The 13164-nt window shown below is 37.3% G+C and overlaps 1 protein-coding gene across 1 annotated transcript in view; it reads left to right on the top strand.

Moving 5' to 3' along the window:
* Positions 1 to 13164, top strand: part of LOC149234363 (D-xylose-proton symporter-like 2) — a 297092-nt gene that overhangs the window by 142121 nt on the left and 141807 nt on the right. The window contains exons 7-10 of the mRNA XM_089368252.1: positions 7131 to 7232; positions 7323 to 7700; positions 7909 to 7956; positions 8078 to 8140. Of these exons, the coding sequence (XP_089224378.1) occupies positions 7131 to 7232; positions 7323 to 7700; positions 7909 to 7956; positions 8078 to 8140 (591 nt within the window). The remainder of the gene's footprint in view (positions 1 to 7130; positions 7233 to 7322; positions 7701 to 7908; positions 7957 to 8077; positions 8141 to 13164) is intronic.

Below are 13164 nucleotides of genomic sequence, written 5' to 3'. Positions count from 1 at the left end.
GGTATGACTATGGGAACCAATTTTTTTTTTGTTTTCATTTTTTTTAAACATTGTTTATGTTTTTTCATTGTTTTTGCCATTTGGTTGGGTAACTTGGGTTTGGAATGGTGGGGTAATTTGTGTTTGAAACTTTGAACTTTGGAATGGTTGTTTTAGGTTGGGTTACAGGTAACTTGGATTTTCATTGTACAATCATCAATGTAAATATTAAAAATTAAAATACTAAATTGTAATTTGTAAATTTGTAACTTGTAATTTTGTAAATGCTAAATTGTAATCCTAATCCTTATTTTCCCATAGGTTCACAACTGCACCAAAACACCATTCAAGACTTCAAGTTTGCAACTTCAAAGTTCAAAAACAAACATGCCAAGGAAATTGGATCCTTTCTGGGAGTATGGTGTACCTGATTCTCCGAAGGATAGAGTAAACTTGAGTTGTAAGTTGTGTGGCCACCCTATGTTCGGGGGGGTGTACAGGTTGAAGTTTCACCTTGCAAAAATCCCTGGACATGATGTGGAGCCTTGTACAAATACAACTCCTGAACTTATCCAAAGAGCCATGAGAGCATTGGAAACTTTAGAGCAGACTAGAGAGGCCAAAGAAGAACTCAAAAGGCAACTAAAAAAGTCAGCTGAAGGAAGTGGGCCAAGTGGCACTGGTTCTACTGCAGCATCAGCCAATCCGGTAGCTGCATCATCATTTTTTGTTCCTCGAACCACACCTGGTTCACAGCCATCTATCGGTTCAATGCTAAAAAGAACTGAGAAAGAACAAGCTGACAAGTTGCTGGCAAAATTTCTCCTCTAGAGTGATATTCCTTTCAGCATTGTAAGGAATAATCCATTTTTCCAACCTACTGTTGATGCTATTGCCAGTGTTGGCCCGGGGTACAAAATCCCTTCTTATCATGATTTCAGAGGCCGGATTCTTCAAAATGAAAAGCGTGACTACACCCAAAGATTGGAGGATTTTAGGGCATCATGGGCACAAACAGGATGCACTGTTATGTTAGATGGTTGGACTGACCAAAAGGGGAGAACCCTTATAAACTTCTTGGTTAGTTGTCCCAAGGGGACTATATTTTTCAAATCTGTTGATGCATCTGCACAAATCAAAGATGTAAGAACTTTATGTGATTTGCTGGATGTGTTTATTTTGGAGGTGGGTGAATAACATGTTGTCCAAGTCATAACGGACAATGCTGCAAATTATGTTGCTGCTAGTAGGATGCTTATGGACAGGCATCCTACTTTATTTTGGACACCTTGTACTGCCCATTGTATTGATTTGATGTTAGAGGACATAGGGAAAATTCCCTTTGTCAAAGATATTGTTGACTCATCAAAAAGCATTACAAAATTTATATATAATCATACATCTGTGCTTAGCTTGATGAGAAGATTCACCAACAACAAAGAGTTGGTGCGCCCTGCCATTACACGGTTTGCGACCACTTTCATATCTCTTCAATCTGTTATGAAACCAGCTCACAAAAAGATAGAAAAGAGAGATCAACGCCTTAGAATTCAGCCTCTTCGAGGGGACAACCTCCTTTACATTACACAAATGAGCAATTCTTGGATGATACAAATGAAAAGACCTCCTTTCTATATATAGGAGTCTAAGGGGTCATAACATAATTAGAGCCGACATAACAATAATAATGTAAGGGCATAATAATAACAATGGTGGGCTTCTATGGAGCACAATAGTAACAATATGGGCACTACATGGGTACATCAATATAATAAGTGGGTTGTACTAATAACAATAAGGGGTTACACTAGTAGTATAGGGGCTTAACATGCCCCTCTTCTTCAAAAAGCGTTGTCTTCAACGCTTGAGTAGTTCTTGATGCTTCTGTATAAAATTTTTGTCCTCCCATGTGGAATCTTCAGCGGGTAAGTTCTTCCACTTGATGAGATACTCTGAAATTGATCAATTTCGTAGCTGTCGGGTTCTTGTTTCTGTGACTGCTCCAGGTTCCAATATGTTTTTCCTTCCTTTTCAATTTCTGGCAATATTGTTTGAATCAGGATCGTTTGCAACTTTTGAATAAGTGGCCATACTTCTTTTTCCTTCTTCCATTCATCCCTTGCTTCATTTATGCAATCTAGTTGGATAATAGAAATAACACAAAACAATGCTTCCACATCCTCATCCTTGAAGAGTCTTCCCATTCGGTAAGGTCGCCATTTTTTAAGTGCATGTAGTATTGCCAACATTTCCTTCTCATAAATAGCTTGCTTGAGATGTAGCAGTAAAAATACCCAATCACCTGCATCAAAACATTTTTCACTACAATGTTGATCTACCTGTTGTTTCATTTGATTTTGCACCGAAGTGGCGTTATCATTTAAAAGTTGGAGAACTTGTTGTTGATTCTCAATGTGATCTTTCTCTGATTGAACCTTTTTATTCTTGATATGTCCTTCTATCTCTAGAGTTTGAGGAGTGGTAATTTCTTCCAATCCTTTACAAGATATGGTCGGATTCATTTCTTAATGTTCGATGTGATCTTTCACTTCTTGAACATTTTTCTTCTTGATATGTCCTTCTATCTTGATAGTTTGAGGAGTGGTAATTTCGACCAATGAATTACAAGATATGGTTGGATTCATTTCTTCTTTCTTGATGTGATCTTTCACTCCTTGCACCTTTTTCTTCTTGATATGTCCTTCTATCTTGAGAGTTTGAGGAGTGGTAATTCTTGCCAATGCTTTACAAGATATGGTCTGATTCATTTCTTCTTTCTCTGGGGTGGGGTCCTGGCGTATATCCTCTTCTTTTGATGTTTCTTGATCCTTTTCTTCCTCCTCTTCATATTCTATGTAAAATAATTTCTTCTCAGCACACTTATGACCTTTAGTGCATTTACTATCACAATTGTAACAAAGCCCTTTTTCTCTTTTTTCTTACAATTGTTGTGGTGTAACCCTTGTAGGTTGTGGAAGGCTAGTAGAAACACCACTTCCATCTTTATAGTTGTGAGGGGTATGCTTCCTGGTTTCCATAATTTTGCTTTCCACTATGTCACAAAGCCCTTTTACTCTTTCCAATTGTTGTGTTGTTGCTCTAAAGAAGGTGTTGCTCTTTGTATCTTCATAATGTGCTATCATTTCCTCCATGAAAATTGACCACGTAACAAGTTGTTTACGAGAACAAAGCCCTTCATACCATAAAAATTGATCTGGTTCTAAATATGAAGATGCAATACATACCTTTTGTAACAGTGGCACACCATGTAGATCAAAATATTGTTCCATCTGAAGTATCCAATTTACCGGATCCTTGCCATCAAACTTCCTCATCTTGATTTTTCTTGATTTTAGGAGCTCGATCTTGAAATGACTGTAATTCTGTACTTTCGGATCTTTAAGTTCTGAAATTGTGACCTGTAGTAGCCCTCTGCGTCCTCTTTCCAATGCCACCAGTCTGATCCAAATTGGATTCTCCAAGAAAGAGTTATGCACAATCTCCCAAGATGACCTGATTATAGACCTTTCCAGAAGAGCGAATTTTTATGAAGTGCCACGTGTCACTGTTTAGAACTTTGGATTTGAAAAAGATATACAAGAAACTACAGTCCGTTCTCTTTCTGTACCTTCTTACGAAATTTCAATCCGATGCTCAGAGAGAAAGTTATGACGATTTTCCCTAGGTCACCTGTTTGGAATGCAATTCAGGAGTGTGCAAAAAGACCAAGTTTCTCAGATCATATCTCCACAAATATAACGCGAAAAGCTCTGAAATTCAGACCCAAGTTTCAGCGTGATTTCTTCTCAAATGGGTTTTTTTTTTTAGCTTCTGAAACGTCGCAGAAAAAAGTTATAGCGAAAATGCCACGATGACCTGTTTGGAGCAGCGAAACCCTAGAATCCAAAGCTCTGATACCAAATGTTATAAAACCAGCTCACAAAAAGATAGAAAAGAGAGATCAACGCCTTAGAATTCAGCCTCTTCGAGGGGGCAACCTCCTTTACATTACACAAATGAGCAATTCTTGGATGATACAAATGAAAAGACCTCCTTTCTATATATAGGAGTCTAAGGGGTCATAACATAATTAGAGCCGACATAACAATAATAATATAAGGGCATAATAATAACAATAGTGGGCTTCTATGGGGCACAATAGTAACAATATGGGCACTACATGGGTACATCAATATAATAAGTGGGTTGTACTAATAACAATAAGGGGTTACACTAGTAGTATAGGGGCTTGACACAATCCCTCTTGATTTCTATGTGGGATGTGAAGAGAATTTTTCTTTCAGAGGAGTGGCGTGCTTTGCCAATGAGCCGCAAACCAGAAGGAGAGGCCATATGCAGACTAGTTTCATACCAGGAAGACTTCTGGGCGGGAGTGCAGGAGGTGTGCGCTATTACTAAACCTTTGGTAAAGGTTCTTCGGTTGGTTGATGGTGAGAAGCCTGCAATGGGCTATTTGTATGAAGCCATGGACAGGGCCAAAGAAGCCATTCGGGCCTACTATGATGATAAGGGAGATGATGGGTTTCAGAAACAACTCCTTCTATGGGGAGTGATTGATGAGCGACGGAACAACACACCCCATCGTCCCATTCATGCTGCTGAGCTTTTCTTGAACCCTGCATTTTCTTATGCATGTGGGTTTGATTTTGATGATGAGATCATGGATGGATTCTTATCCTGTGTCCAGAAGATGGTGCGATCTCCAGAACAACGTATAGAGATCTCTAAACAAATTGAGACATATAGGATGGCAGGTGGCACATTTGGCTTTGAGATGGCTATCACTGAAAGGACGATTAAAATGCCAAGTATTTTTTAGTTTGTAACTTTGTTTCAAATTACATTGTCTCAAATTCCATTTTTTTCGTATGTTTATTTAAAATTTTATTTGTAATTTTGTTGTAGATGTATGGTGGAAAATGTATGGTGGCAGGGTACCCCTTCTGCAAAAGCTGGCCATTCGCATCCTCAGCCAAACATGCAGCTCCTCAGGATGTGAGTGCAACTGGAGTGTATTTGAAAAAATACACAACAAGAAGCGCAACAAGTTAACACTTAAACATTTAAAATATTGCAAATTTCCAAATAAATTTTTGAATTCATTAAACAATATTTTTTTTTTATAATTATTAATTATTATTTCATGATCTTTGTACAGGTTGGAGTCCTAACGACTTAATGACATGGTCTACGTCTACTACAATCTTCGATTGTGGGTGAGGCAACTTGAGAGGACACCTGATGTGGATGCCATCTCATTGGATGGGATTGACACCACTGCTGCATGGAGGGTTGAGGCCGAGAGGCCTCTCATGGAGTCTGCTGATGATTGGTTAGTGCAGGATGTAGTGGAGGGGGGAGGAGGAGGAGGAGGAAGGAGGAGAAGGAGGAACAGGAGGAGGAGGTGACACCGCCTGCCTGGGCTACCACTGCCACCAGTAGAGGACGTGGTCTACCTCCTATAGCTCCTACTTCTAGTTCTTCAGCTTCTAGAGCACATCAGACTCCACTGCCGTCTCCACCAGCAGGGGCACCAACATCTACATCTAGAGGGAAAGGGAAAGCTGTGGCATTTTCTCGCAAGAGGGGCAGAGGAAATCAATAGGATCAGACTTTCATTTTATTGTATATGACATTATGACATGATGAGATACATTATCATATTTTTTTTTGATATTTTGACGCTGAGTTGGGACTCAGGAGTCAGGACTTACTATTCAGGACATGATTCAATGTTATGTGTGATTTTAGCGCTAAAAATGATATTAAACATCTTATATATTAGTTTTTTTTATCATATTTATGTGTCAATGTATTTATTTTATGTTGTAGATGGTTTAGATATTAAAAAAATTGAAAAAAAATGAAAAAAAATGAATATTTTTGTACCAAACGATTATTTCCCGATTTTTTCCGATAATTTCCCGATAATTCCGATTTTTTCCGATTTTTTCCCCGCGCCAATTTAATCCCGATAACGATTAATGCAACATTGATTTATAGCATTTCAAGGGTGTCCAATTTGCTTTAGGGCCGACCTGATCAAATATGCACATGTGGTCTTTAATTTCAAAAATACACTTTCCCTTGTTTGAATATAACACTCAATAGTTAAAATTGGTCCTCTCGAAAAGAGGAATCTTGTCCCATGATTGGAATATGTCACTGAGCTACCAAATTAACAATTTCTAGCATCAGAAGTTAGATCTTTGTGGACTTCCAGAGGCTGATATCACTATATTGATCAAAGTTTGGTATCAAAGCCTTGTGTATCAGGTTTCTGATATCCACATAAAGATTATATTTTGGTATCAAAATTCTGTGCACATTCAGAGTATTGATACCTATCAATCTTGATCAGGTGGCTTCAGTGCTCTAAGAATCCATTGCCTGGTTACTGGAAAGTAGCTCCAGCTTCATTTCTAGTGACCAATCGGCCTGCATTAGATCATTATTGGGGTCAACCTTAGTGCACAATAACATTTTCTTGGTAGATGCAAACTTCAAAGCATCCAAAATTCAGATGTTTTCCTATTGCACATTAGATTCTATTGAGGGTCTGGTCCTTAACTTTCTCTACCCGATTCAACTTACTGGATAGAAAGTGGTAAAAGGTTTATTAATTATTATGAACCACAAATTACTGGAAATTACGAAATACAAATCAAGAGGCTTCCTATCGAGAAGGTGCTTTTGCCTGTGGCCAATTGCAAATAAAGAAGATATTATCATTTCAACCAAATGTGATACACGTAAAATAGTCGAGTTCAAAGATCTGAAACATGATTATGCAAAGGTGAGAATAGCAAAGCTCAGTATTAGGAAAAAATATTCATTTAGGACAAGGTGTAGGAAACTCATTTTTGAACAGGAATGTAAGGCTGATAACCCATTTAAAAGTATATTTATAAACAATAAATAGTATTCTTGAGACCTTGCTGGCTGCTTCAGCCAAGTTTGAATCAGAGCATACATTTTACTCGATGCTATGTTTCTTTATGCTGACTTGATTCACTATCAATCTATGGTACACAAATTATGTTTATTTGTTTCATTTAATTTCTGAATTTGAAGATATCTGTTATGTAAAAAGGGTTTTGGAGTATGATTCCTGTAATTGTATTGAACAGGCTATGCATGCAGCTCCATTGTACATTGCAGAGACATCTCCATCTCAGATTCGAGGGAGGCTTATATCTTTAAAAGAGTTTTTCATAGTTTTAGGAATGCTGGTAAGTCACAAATATGTTTTTAAATGATTCCTTTGAATAAATGAGTCCAATTAGATGGAAGATGGTGACCATAGTCTTCTCCTTATGCAGTTGGGTTACCTTGTTAGTAGTCTAGCAGTTGATGTGATTGGAGGATGGCGCTACATGTATGGAGCTAGTATACCACTTGCTCTAATAATGACCATTGGAATGTGGTGGCTGCCACCAACCCCACGCTGGATCCTTCTTTGTGCTGTTCAGGGTAAAGGGAATCTAGAAGAGCTTAAAAGAAAGGCAGCTTCTATATTATGTAGATTAAGAGGTCGTACTTTGGGCGATATGGATTCTGATGAGCAAATAGAGGAAAACTTAAAAAGTATACAGGATGTATATGAAGATGAAGAGAAAGAAGCTAGCATTTGGGAGCTTTTTCAGGGAACCAGTCTGAAAGCTCTCATAATTGGTGCAGGCTTGGTTTTCTTTCAGCAGGTATTTTGTCAATTTAATTTGCTTTGTAAAATCATAACATATTGAATTCTTGTGTTGAAAACTTAAAATTCCTTTAAAAGTCAGTCCACTGGAAAAATGGACTCCTTTTCCAGAATTTATCTACAAATCAGAAGCATATTGCATTTGATTTCTGTTTTCAGCTATTGGATGGTAATTTACAATTACGTGCATTCTCATTAATATGCAGGTAACAGGACAACCAAGTGTTCTCTACTATGCAGCAACAATTCTTGAGGTAGAAACTTCCCCTGACACGGCAAGCATTTGATATCTGCTGTTCTCAAAGGGAATTTTTGATGACGCTGGTAGGAGTAGGTAAGTACAAATTGATGTATTTTGGCATCTATGCTTGGCAGAGTGCAGGGTTTTCAGCAGCATCTGATGCTACCCGAGTTTCAATACTTATTGGTCTCTTCAAGGTATTCTCAAGTCCAGCTAACTTTTATTTGTTTTCTTTCTTTGTATAATCCCATAGTGGTGTGCCTTTATTTTGGGCAGTTTCTAACCCCTCAAATTATTCAAGGATTGCAGGCTGATTTGCTATTTATGAAATCTAGTTGTGAGAAAAACGTTTGTTACAATTAATCAATTGATGAAAGGGTATAAAGAAACATAAATCATAAATTGTTCTTACAATTTATTTTTCTAGATAGCGTTAGGAACAAGGCTTTTTCCTTTGAGAGGATCCTTGATGGATTCTGTTGACCACTACTGGTCAACTACCCATGCAGCACCCCCCCTTTTCTTGGCAAAAAGGGGCAGCACCTGATCATCATATCCGTGCCATCCTGCAGTCATCAGCAGCTTAATCATTTTGATTGTAAACCCAGTCTGCATATATGAATTGTAAATAATCTTAGCAGACATGAGTCATGTATGTAAATTGCCTAGGTGGACCTAACTTTCTGATGGTAATCTACGTCCCGGAAGGTTTTTCGTCTCACCGATCCATGGATCGGCAGAGTTTTCCTTCGAACCTGACCCCAAAGCCGGGATGGATTTTGTCATTAGAACTTTAGGAGAATCCTAGTGTGTTGATCTGCTAGATTATAGTTGTGTCGCAGAACTGGGTGATTTGTGAGGGTCTGTATTAAGTGGGCTTGTCCCCTTAAAGATGTAAATTTGTAAAAGTCTTGATGTAATGTGTCTTGAGGGTCGAAAAATGTTTTAAATCCCCTCATGAGTCCTAAGTCCTAGGTCCTAGGTGATGTTTCCGAAGGTTTAGTTCGATGATCCATTTTAAAATGAATTAAGAAAATAAAAAATGAAATAAATAAAAAATAATAAAAAATTAAAAAAATAAAGCAAAAACCCTAACTAATAAAATATTAATATTTTAAGAGAATGCATGCAAAATATTATTTAATAAATCGACGGATGAGATCAAGAGATGTCTTGATCCTCATCAACGGTCGAGATCATTTCTACATGGATCACTCGAACTAGCCGTTGGATCATTTCCTTTAAATAGGGTGCTAGGGGTCATTTCAGATCATCTGATCTGTGAGTCTGGTACTGAAGAAACTCTCTTGTAATCTTTTTCTGGTTAATAAAAGAAGACTTTGGGATCCATATCTTGCTGGTGTTACTCTCTTGAAATGCTGTGAGATTGTTTAAATTTTCTGCATATTTTCTTTTCAGCCATTAATAATAGCTTTTTGTAGAGTATTGTGAGCACAGGTATCTTGTTCACTTGCTAGGGTTTGAGTGCTGTTAGGGTTTCTGAAGTAATGGCAGGTATCTCCATTACTTTTTGAGATCTAGCAGTATTTTTGCCCTCTTTACTGATGGTTGTTCTGAGCTGTGCAGAAAAAATTTTCTGAAGGAATTTTGTGGGCGTTCGGGGAAGTTCTCGGCTGAACCAGCCAACTCCCACAAGCGTTTTTTGCTGAGCCCAGTTGGATTTGATCCTGGGTCTATCATTCGGTTTATTTTTTTTTAAATTTGCATGAGAGATTTTCTGAAGTTCTTCACAGTGAAATTTGAAGTTGTTTTCTTTCGATAATATTTTCTGTGCTTGTTGCTGAATCTGGCTGTTAAGGGGCCAAAAATCTGTACATTAATCAGCTGTTTTAGGGTTTCAAATTTTTTTTGATCTAGGGTTTCAACTTTTTGCTTTATGCAGTTTTCATTAAGGTTTAGGGTTTTGTCTTTTTGTAATTGCAGATACTGGCTTACTTCTGGGGCAGTTTCTCATTTCTTGACCAGCAGTTGGGTTAATTTACATTCTGGATTCATTGGGCCAGTTAAGAGGAAAAAGCGGGATTGTCAACGTGTGTTCATGCCCAGAAAGAAAAAATTCTTGAATGAATCAACATGGTTCTCCTGTTGCCTTTCGAATTGCACAAAAAAAAAAATAATAAAGAGAAAAAAAAAATCTGTGAGAAATTTCCCCAACGAGCCATCCACGCTGAGAACTCAACGCATTTGGTTATGCTTATGATACCAACGAAACCCACTCAGTGCATCATTTTCTTCTACCGCCGATCCCATCCTGCCTTCTGCGTATTGTCATACTGTACAATTTCGATTTCCTTAACTGCGCTGAGGGAGAAGCATATCATCAATCCCTGCGTTCGTTCAAACAAACTCGCTGAGATTTCCAGAAGATACACTTCACATATGGGTTGGCATTAAAGGGTTTTCTGTACAGGCACTTTTGATAACGCCAGAGGAAACGTGCTTGATATTTCCATTTCTCCGCCGTCTGCCATCAATTGTACAGCCCAGCGTCCGCTGTCAAAACCCTTTGTTTGTGTCCTGCGTGGAGGTATCCAAAACATCAACAGTGGAAGCTCCAGGTAAGGAAACGAGTTTCGATTTGATCCTCAACGACTGTAGTTTGTCTGGCATCTTCATCATCGGGCCAGGTATCGAATTCCTATTCTCCTGAAAGCATTTGCGTGGGCATCAAACCTTGCTCACGCCGGCAGCTGATAACTCGTTTTATTACGCAGTAAGTTTTCCGCATTGCATATTTAGGTTAGGATTAGTTTTAATTTTTTTCTTTCGGCAGTTAGATTAAGATTTTTCTTTTATTTTTGATGTTATATATGCACATGCGTTACGTTTCCATTTCGTTAGACTTTTAGGATTTAGGTTTTTTTTCTTTTTGATTTATATTTTTTATATAATTACGTACGTAGATTTTAAATTAGATTTTTTCAAATGTTAGATTTTTTAAAGTTTCATTTTTTAAAACATAAAAAAATAAAAAGAGTTAGCGTGGTTTTATTTAGATTTTAATTTATTTTAGTTTAGATTTTATTTAGATTTTTAAATTAAATTTTTAATTTTTGCTTTTTATAAAATATTAAAAAAAAAATAAAATTTGAAAATTTTGTGGAAAATTATTTTTGCCAGTTTCAGTTGTTTATCATGTTATATCTTTCATGCTGAATTTTCAAAATCGAGATACGAATATGATATCTGGTTAATGGTTTATGACTCGTGGTGGTTTAAAGCATTCATCGTTTTAAATTTTCAGTTGCTGGATATCGTTTTGGTCATCGTGATTTAGCTGATACCTTTTGATGACAAATGATTGCTGTTCATGGTCCATATTTTTATATCATTTAACAAGTAATCGTTTTAACCACAATTTCTTAAGGCATTGGTCTGCTAAATTAATCAAATCCATCGAGTGCTTTTTATATCATATCTCGTATCTCCCAAACAACTGGTCGACAGTTGGTCTCATCATCTCACAGGGACTACCCCCCTTAGCCGCGGGAGACAGGCTTAAACGGAGGGATCGGGGATCAGAGTGACAGCCCCCGGTCTGAGGGTTGTCGTGTCAATCCGCGCGGCAACATTTTTTGGCGCCGTTGCCGGGGATACTTTTTCTCGGTGTTTCAAATGACAAATCATTTTTCTCATTTCTTATCTCTTCATCTGGCCCGGCAACGCCAACATTTTTTGGCGCCGTTGCCGGGGACACTTTGTTCTCGGTGTTTCATCGACATTCACCTTCTCATCTTTCTCATCTCTCATTTTGAGCTGGCAAATTCAACCTTTTGGGTTATCATTTGGATCTTTTATTGCCTTATTTTTCGCCATATCAGTAGCATCTCTTCGGTTTGTTTCTTGTTTGGGTGGCGACTCCACTTTCTCATTCTTCCCAGACAAGAAGCTTTCCTCATATCTGCTTGTGGTTACTTTTTGGATCCTAAAATCAGATTCATTGTTCAAGTGGCGACTCCACTTCTTTCATCTCTTAATTTTCTTGAGTAGAAATCTCTTTCTATCATCCATTTGATCTCTTATTGTTCATCATGGATTATTCATTTAAACCATGTCATTTTACTGATAATCTCCATGATCTTCTGAAAGAGGCCATTTCTAAATTATTTAAGTTCTCGGGTGGTGATTCGGTCGCTGTTAGAAAGCATTTAAACATGTTTACTTGTGTAATGATCATATATTGTAGACTTCCTCAGTATAATCATGAAGATTTCAAGATGCGTCTATTTGTCCATTCTTTAGAAGGTGATGCCTTGAATTGGTTTAATAATTTTCCTAATGATTTTTTCACTTCTTTACAAGACATTCTCAATGCTTTTAAAGATAGATATGATAGTCCAAACAGCTTGCCTTCTACCTCTAAAATTGTGCAAACGAAAGAAAGTAATCTTATAAAAATCCAGCTGTTGAAGAAAGTTTTCAAGATCAGAATGTGTCATCAACCGGAAATATTGCAGATCATCATTGTGGAAAATCAGAGACAAATAATAGTGAAAGGGAAGAACAAAAGCAAATTATACAAGATCTAATGATGCTAGTAAGAAATATGGAAAGCAATCAAACTAGTCTTATCAATGATGTTAAAACTTTATGCACCCACCTGGAAAAACGTAATAGGGAGTTGGAGGTCACACAAAATCAGCATGCTAAGGAAATTGAGGCCATGAAAATTAAATATGAAACAGAAATTAGAAGCATGCAAAGCAAGATGTCAGTCTTAGAGGAAAATATGGTGACCATGAAAGCTGATCATGATAGGGAAATTGACTCTATGACGTTCAATCATGACAATCAGTTGGCTGACATGCAAGCGAATCATAAAGAAGAAATAAATTTCATACAACATTACTTGATGGACATAAAGGAAAAGAATGATAAAGTAATAAAACACATGCAAGAACACCATGCCATACAAATCAGTGCTATAAGGGATGAATGCTCTAGTCAGATGGATGCCATTAGAATACAAGTTCAAAAGATTCAACAATGGTCAGATGATAAGAGAAACCAGGAGCCTTCTCATTTGCCGCAACAAGTTCCATCTTATTATGAGGAGGTCATTAGGTGGTTAATTGAAGGTGATCCAGATAAACTTAAAAACGATAAAAATCAGATGCAAGACACAAAAAGACTTAGCATGCATATCTTACACACTTCATCTGATAGTTTCGAAACAGAAAGTTCCAGTTCATCAGTAATT

This window comes from Pinus tabuliformis, chromosome 8, assembly GCF_031772625.1.
Source record: "Pinus tabuliformis cultivar Carrire ecotype Pingquan chromosome 8, CPIR1, whole genome shotgun sequence".
In the NCBI taxonomy this organism is placed as follows: Eukaryota; Viridiplantae; Streptophyta; class Pinopsida; order Pinales; family Pinaceae; genus Pinus; species Pinus tabuliformis.
Note: the sequence above shows the minus strand (reverse complement) of the source record. Positions and strands in the feature narration are given on the sequence as shown.